General features: G+C 42.0%; 2 protein-coding genes across 2 annotated transcripts; both read right to left on the bottom strand.

Moving 5' to 3' along the window:
* Positions 1–32: 32 nt before the first annotated feature.
* On the bottom strand, positions 33–1,727 carry mustn1a (musculoskeletal, embryonic nuclear protein 1a). The gene is made up of 3 exons (XM_015020369.1): positions 850–1,727; positions 638–764; positions 33–316 (listed from the first exon to the last, which is right to left on the bottom strand). Exons 1-3 carry the CDS (start codon positions 856–858, stop codon positions 219–221), a joined length of 234 nt encoding a protein of 77 aa, XP_014875855.1. The 5' UTR covers positions 859–1,727; the 3' UTR covers positions 33–218.
* Positions 1,728–2,600: 873 nt separating this feature from the next.
* rft1 (RFT1 homolog) lies at positions 2,601–6,823 on the bottom strand. The gene is made up of 10 exons (XM_015020366.1): positions 6,615–6,823; positions 6,452–6,537; positions 6,241–6,363; positions 4,820–5,111; positions 4,529–4,663; positions 4,183–4,443; positions 3,964–4,108; positions 3,775–3,880; positions 3,440–3,689; positions 2,601–3,093 (listed from the first exon to the last, which is right to left on the bottom strand). Exons 1-10 carry the CDS (start codon positions 6,675–6,677, stop codon positions 2,929–2,931), a joined length of 1,626 nt encoding a protein of 541 aa, XP_014875852.1. The 5' UTR covers positions 6,678–6,823; the 3' UTR covers positions 2,601–2,928.
* Between the last annotated feature and the right edge of the window lie 1,113 nt (positions 6,824–7,936).

Raw genomic sequence — 7,936 nt, 5'->3', positions numbered from 1 at the left:
AACAGAAAAAGTGAAATAAAGTAACATCAAAATTATATCAAACAGTTTATTGCTTTTAACCGAGTAAGAGGTTTATTGAACATCTCTCAGCTTGTTGTAGTTGCATGATATGAAGCAACAACAAAAAAAAGATGTTTTTGACAACAATAAGAAACCGGTTAAATTACATCAGTAACATGGAAGAGGCGGCGTTCATCCATGCAGAGGAAGTTTTCCTTTCACTTCCTGGCCTGCCGAGCGGAGCGAGTGTTGAAAGCCGTCTCTCCTCCTGATCTCGCTCCGCTGAACACGGAGGGAGCCGCTTTACCAACTTTCTCTGCAAACAGCCGGGATAAATCAGAAGATTCACTGAATAGTGGACAAGCTGTTGTGAAACTGTTAACGTCTATTTTATTTACGCTCGTGTTTTAACTCCACAGGGAGGGACAGGAATGTCCCATCATTAAAGCGCCATGTTTCCTCTCTCTGTATATGGACTGGAAACTTCTGCATCAGACTTAAACTCCCCTTACAGTCATTATGTGACCCCCAGTTTGACCAAATGGAGAACAGATACACGCAGTCTGCTGTCAAAAGCAAAAATTTGTGTCAAGGAACTCTACCGTAAATGTCTCTAGGTACATATCAACGCCCTCACCACACTCCTCCATCACTTCAAAGGTCTTGCTCTTCACTGCCCCGCCACCACCAAGTCTGGTCTTTGCTTCGGTCAGGTCCTCTTCTCTCACTACAGGTCGCTGCGTCTGTTCGTCTTCCTGTGCAGGCTGGAAGGCAGAAACGCTCGCTTTAACTCATCTCCATATCTACACCAGCTGACAACAACTGGGAAAACTAAAAACCGGGTCTTACTTGAGACATGGCGGCCGTGCAGCAGTAGATGCCCAGCTGTAAATGTTCTTGTCTTCCTGTCAGCTGGCCGCCCACCGCGCACGCTTACATACACAGACAATCTGGCAATGATTTTCCCAGTGAACATCGAATCTGCTTTCAGTGCATAAGTGAGCAGGCTCCTCCTGTTGGCTGTCTCATTACAGAATGATGAGATCACAGCTGGAACTTGTGCTTCATCTAACAGATCCCAGAGATGCAGGGAGATGAGGTTTAGGCTCTTCTTTTGTACTTTACTGCAGCAAAAATGCTTTGTAACGATGTTAAACGGCGGTTTGGAAGGATAACCGCGTGTCTTAATACATCTTAAAACCTCAGCAGACTCTTTACTAGTGTTTACTTGTGCAGATATCAGAGAAAATCAGGCTGACAGCAGGATAAACCCACACTTCCCTTGTAGAAATGCTTTTCCCTCCCACTCCAGCTCATTTTCCACGCTGACATCACTGTTTAGATTCTGACTAATCTAAACACAACACAGGAGAAAGACCAACAAATCACTGGAAAGTTTTTCCCAGCAACATTGCGAGCTTGTTGAATTGATCCTGTAACATTTATTTGCTGTAATCCTCTTAAACTGAATCCCACACTGTAAAAAAAATAAATAAAAATCAAGAAAGTGACCACCGTTAGCTTATTTCATCCACTTGTTACATGATGAAATGATTTCAGTGATGCTCCAGTTTCCTAATAAGTAAAATTTGGATCTAATGTAAAGTCGGAAAGCACCGACCAGATTTACTAAATGGAGATTTTTTTTTTCTTTTATGTGTTTGTGTGATTAGGCAGTAATCTAGTCAGTATCCGGAAACTGATTCAGAAAACATAAAGTCATTTAATTAACTGGTTAATAAAGAAGGTTAGTAAAATAAATATGGGTGAATATAGCGCCATTTAAGTTTTGTTTTTTGGGATGCTGATGGTTTTCTCTGTATTTTCCAAAGTCTCTCCACCTTCTTTGCATTTTTTACTTTCCGTTTCTGAAAATAAAAAGAAAAAATCTCAACAATGATCATTATCTGCATTTGCTGGCATTAATTATGTAAGTTACTCCTGATCCAGTGATTGACTTAGTTTTTGTGGCTCAGTGCTTGTTTTCAGTCGCCTCTTCATTGTTGCCAAAATCTCTGTGCACTCTCTGATTTCCTCTCTTAAACAAAACAAGAGTCCTTGTCCATCACTTCTGTGTTTTTCTCTCTAATGGAATAATCCATTAACAAAGATATTACTCCGGATGGCTTTGTGTAGTAGGTGCTTCATTCCCATAACTATAACTGGTGGTCCTGGTTTTTTTCTGGTCTCTTTCCCACAAAGTCACTGGTAAAGCAAATGCTGCCAATAATTTTACTTTCTCTTCCTTTCCATTGAAAACTTTATCTGTGGCCCGTCCTCTTCTAGTGCCGTTTCTGTCATGGAGACCGGATGAAATTGAGCCATTTTAGCACATTTTCAGTTCTTTTCACATTAGCTGACCCAGTGGTTCTGAATTTTAAATAATGAACTGAATTTGACTCTATGGTTTATAACTAGGATTAAAATGTTACTGGAGGGGGTGCTGTGGTGGCGCAGGGGCTAAAGCACAACCCATGCATTGAGGCCCTAGTCCTCATGTCAGCGGTCGCAGGTTCGATTCCCAGCCTGGTGACATTTGCTGCAATTCTTCCCTCTTTCTCTCTGTTACTCACTCAAAAGAAATAAACCAAACTGAATTCAAATTGTTAGATTTTTGTTTTGTTCGTTTAACTTAACATTTCATACACTTTTAGCTGTGAAGTGCAAAAAACAAGGTTGGTAACAAAAAAAACGTATTTTTCAAGTACATTCATGTTTTCCATTCACACTTAAGATCCTGAACCACAAATAACATTTGGCAAACATTCAACACGGGAATGTTAGAGTAAAAACATACAAGGTCCAATTTAAAAATATATTCCCCCCCTGTTTGACAGGCAGTAACTGTTATTTAGTTGATAATCTGCTTGTTAATGTAAAACATTTTCATTCCTCAGCAGCAGCAGCAGTCGTCTTTGGTGTGGTTGGTTAGGTGTGTTTCTTTCTGTAGCGAGGCAACAGCTGAGTCCTCACAAACTGCACCAGCTGAGTCTCGGTGAGGAGAACAGCCACCAGGACGAAGAGCAGACAGACTCCTCCTACGCCGATATGGGCCATCCTGAACAGCCAGCCGCCGTCGCAGCAGAAAACAGCCTGACGACCGAGAATTAACAAGCTGAATTTACAGAAATTAAAGCATTTCATCGTCTTGATAAAATATTTATTCACCTCGAGTTTTATCGCACTGTCACATTTCAACCCCAAACTTCAACAGAGACCGTGGTGTTAATTTTTTTTTTTCATCTTTATGTGGAATACCTATTTCAAATCCTTTTCAGTCATCACGTGAAATATGTTTGTTTCCATCGGATAAAATCCCAGTGAAACACATTAAAGTTTGTGGTTGTGATGTGAAAAAAAAAGATACTGAACGCACTCTAAATGTACAGAAATGTCTCTGAATATAACGCATTATAAGATAAAACCTTTTCTTCAGTACCTCAGAGCCTGCAGTTACACCTGCGCTGATGATGAGCACCACCAGCAGGAGCGGGGAAGGCAAAAGGCCTCGCAGCGGTTTCCACTGACTGGACTGGAAGTAGCGGTGAATGTAGAGCAGGCTGTGGGAAATACGCAGGGCCATGTTCAGGCAGTTTGCCAGGATGAAGCCGATGCCACCGGCCCACCATGTCAGCATGTAGGACAGGAGGAGGAAGGACATGGACAGAGCCAGCATGACCAGGTTGTACCTGAGGACCGAACCCAAGCCGCGTTAGATTAAGAGATCTGAGGTCACGTGAGGACTATCGGCGTCTGTTTTGTCTCTGTTCTTACTTGTCGACTTCCTGTTGGCTCATGGCAGCAAACACGAAGCACTCCGTCACTCCATTCACAGCCAGCAGGAGAACGTAGCAGCTGTAGCACCGCAGCAAACCGGGTCCTTTAAGGAAGTCAGGAGCTTGTTAGTAAGATCAGAAAATAATCATTTATTCAGTTTTTAAGTGTTGTTTGTGGTACACGTACCTGATCCGCTGCTTAACATAGCGCCGCCATACAGATCCAGAGCCAGGTAAGAGTACGCATATCCAAACACTGCGATAATTAGTCCAATTACCAGCACCAGCTTCAGCAAACACTCCAGGACTTCTGCTGCAATCGCCACATCTTCCTGCGTGGAAAACCACAACGTTAAGAGACAAGAGCAAAGATTACCATCTCGAGGTTGCTTTTGTTCGTTCACACCTTTTTCTGGCTCTCCACGTCGCGTCCCCTCTCTAGCACTTTGGCAAAGAAGATGTAGAAGCTCTCCTCGATGGGCAGGAAGATGAAGCGTGCCACCATGGAGCCCAGGTTGTTGACGATGTCGTAGATGCCCTGGTCTCCGAAGCTGAGGACGTTCATGAAGGTCATGACGTAGCGCTCGCCCTCTGTCAGGATCTGCTTCAGGAACGACTGCTTAAAGAAGCTCCAAGTGAGCCGGGCCACGGTCCAGTCTACCAGCGGCTGCAAATACAGCAGACAGTCAGGATGGTACGGCAGGATTTTATTTAAACACTATGCAGTCGTGAAGCTGTTCTGGGTCAACAACCTCTCCATCAGCTCTGCTTGGCAGCAGATCTCTGATATGCTGCAGAGGGAAGGTCTTCTTTGCTGCTTCTTTGGAACCCAAGAAACGAATGAAGTAGATGACGTAGCACAACACCAGAAATCCAGTGTACACCAACTTAAAAAAAAAGAAAAACACAATCCGTTGTAATCACTTCCATGTCTTTAAGTGAAACTTTAAGCTATAGATTAAAGTTTTGAGCCAGCAAGTCTACATTGAAGATTGTGATTTGTGGGTATTGTATTTGTGGAGAAGTTCAGCTTTGTGTCTCACCTGGCCAGCAGAGAAGATGTAAAGACCCCAATCGGGGGCAAACACCACCAGCACCACAGTGACGCTGCACTTGGCGATCATAGCCAGGCTCTCAGCGATCACTTTGACTTGGACGAACATGTGCGCTTGAGCCAAGACCCAGAGGGGCTCGGCCAGGAGCTCCTGCACTCCCGACAGGGAAAACAGCACCACAGCAGGGCCGTAGTGAGGCACCTTCTGGGGATCTGGCACCTCCAGGAGCCACAGCCACACACATCCGAGAAGGGTGGCCCATAACACCCCGAGAGGCACTCTGAGAAATGACAAACACTAATCTGCTTGCGAATGGATGGATGGATTGTGTTGAACATATGAGGAATTGAAAATGTACAAGTAGATTTCTATTTAGCACAAAATGATGTAGAAACTTCACACTGGAGTTCAAGCAATGTGGATTCTGTTCCTTTTCTCTCATCCTCCTCATGTTGCACCTTAATTTTCAAATTAAATAACTAATGTACTGTTAAATAATAAAAAAAAACACTTTAGACCGTGGGCATGTAACCTCTACAGTTCATAGAGCCATTTTTACCCTTAGTGCAGCTAAGAAAGAAAAACTTTAGAGCCACACATGTTAAATGACAACGTCCTGTTTTTGATGAATGTCTTCTACAGAAGGTTTGTAGTTATTTTTAAAGAGAGAACATTTAACTGTTCTTCTTAGGTTTTAAAATAAAATAAAATCCAAAACAGGACGTTACAAAAAGAAAATGAATACATTGTTTTCTATAGAATATGATTTGTGGAAAATCATAGATTTAAATAAACATAGTTTCAAAACTAATGATAACAAAATATACTTTAGAGAATACAAAACTGCATGTTGTTATTTGGAATTTGGTGCTTAGAAACATTAGTTTTGTGTGTGTGTGGGTGTGTGTGTGTGTGTGTGGGTGTGTGTGTGTGTGTTTCTTGTTTGTTTTGTTTTGTTTTGTTTTCCAGATCTTATCCAGAGTTATAAAGAGCCATTGTGTGAGATCCAAAGAACCATTTGCGGCTCTGGAGCCACAGGTTGTGGACCCCCTGCTTTATACCTCAGCCCAGGCAAAAGACTCAATATTATCTCTGGTTTACACAAGGAAGGCAACTCATGTTGATGAGCTGCATCCACAGTTTAGACTGTGAATCCAGTCACAGTCCAAGCATTGTGAGTCAATCTCAAACTTTTCAGTAATCTTCACAATAGTCTCATTAATGCAGTTATTGCTGCTGGTTGCGAACCTCTTACCGCCACACTTTTTCCCTCTACTCAACTTTCTATTGCTATGGCTGGATACAGCACAAAGTGGTTACTGTCTGGTGTGTAAAAATGAACAAATCAGCATAAATCAGGTGTAATTGATCAACGACACTCGAACCTACTGAGATTAAATATGACTCACGTCAGCCATAGCAGGTTGATGACTTGTCTCCAGCTGCGGTTTGTCCCTGATTCTGCACTCAGACAGGCTCTCCTGAAAGCCTCTCTGGATAAAAACACTAGCGTAGAATACAGCAACGTAAGCCTGAATGTTGGAGACACGAAGGAGAAGCACAGGGTCACAACGGCAGGTGAACAGAGAAACTCTCACCCCCTCCAGCTGTTCTCCTTACCTGACGTTCACCACGCCGATCAGCTCTTTGGAGACAAACCGCAGCGTGAAGGCGTTAAGGAGGAAGGTGAGGACACGGAACATCACCTAGGAAACGGGAAGGGTTAAAACAAAACATGCATGTTTTGTGTCATACAACAGAATAGTGGAAAGTGTTTATTCACCTGTAGTAAAACGTTGTAGGACGCCAAAGTGGACGCATTTTTCAAGATGTCCTGCGTGCTCATTTTGGACCCACTATAAAGTTCGGTTCGGACGTCAAAGAGGAACCGGCTGGTTTTTAAATCGGGAAAACATCGTAGAGTCGCTACTTAGAACAGATCCTGCAAGTCGAGCAGTGGAACACAAGCACTTCCGTACACATTGTACGTAGTTACGTGGCGCGGTGACGTCAAAAGATTTGCGATTTCCATTGGTGGCGCTAGAGGGCGTTGCTCTCCCTTTTATGATTTAAAACAGTGCCTCTGTTAGAGGAAATGTGGCGTTTGTGCAGAGGTGGATAGAGTTGCCAAACGTTGCTCTCTAATAACAGTGGGCCACTTCAACATATTTTTTTACTCAAGTAAAAATTAGTCAACCAAGAAATTACTCAAGTAAGAGTAAAAAAGCATTTCGAAAAAGGCTGCTTAGTGCCGAGAAACTTAGAACATAACTGGTTTGATATTTTGCAAGAAAGTTAGGTGCTAATTCTCGTTTGGTTTTTTTTAGGACTAAAGGCAGAAAAAAAATAAACATAAATGACACAGCTGCAAATAACCAAATTCAGGTAGAATAAACTTTTTTACATCAGTCTTTCTTAATATAAACTTTATAAAACCAAATTGTACAGAAATGTATGTTAGGATATTCAGGTTGATTACAGTATATAGTGTATATAAAAACATCCTTGTTGGTCTCATCTGACCACTTTTGTTGTTTTTTCCACCTGGTTTATGGCAACAAAACTGGATTTTCTATAGTTTTGTTTCAACCGTTGTTTTCTTCTTGGTACTCTGCAGCTCCTCCATGGTTACCAGAGTCTCCCTAAACACTGATTGGTGCTCCATTTAGGCGACTGGTCATTCTTTGGTTGGTTCGTATTTTTACCGTTCTCTTTCCATTTCCAGATGACAGACTGTGCGGAGCTCTGTGATATTGGGTTATTACTAAATCATGTTTTAAACTTCTCCACTACTTTCTCCCTCTTCCTGTTTCTTGGACTGATGTTGCTTTTTCACTAATGTTCTCCAAGAAATCTCAGAGTCCTTCACAGAACAGCTAGATTTAGACTGAGAATAAATTACACACACGTGGACTGTATTTACCAACTATTGAATAAATTAGATTTTATTTTGGGATATTAAATCAGAGTCGAACACAATTACATGGCACGACTTTCAGGGTTGTATTTGTAGAAATGAAATGATCATTAATTCCTGCTGTGGTCTATGTACTTTGTGTTGGTCGTCATAAAATGCTAATAAAATACACTGAGGTTTGTGATTAT

The sequence above is a fragment of the Poecilia latipinna genome, unplaced genomic scaffold (genome assembly GCF_001443285.1).
Source record: "Poecilia latipinna isolate Pla-1442-1.1 unplaced genomic scaffold, P_latipinna-1.0 Scaffold2571, whole genome shotgun sequence".
Lineage (NCBI taxonomy): Eukaryota > Metazoa > Chordata > Actinopteri > Cyprinodontiformes > Poeciliidae > Poecilia > Poecilia latipinna.
This window is presented reverse-complemented; position numbering and strand designations above follow the sequence as displayed.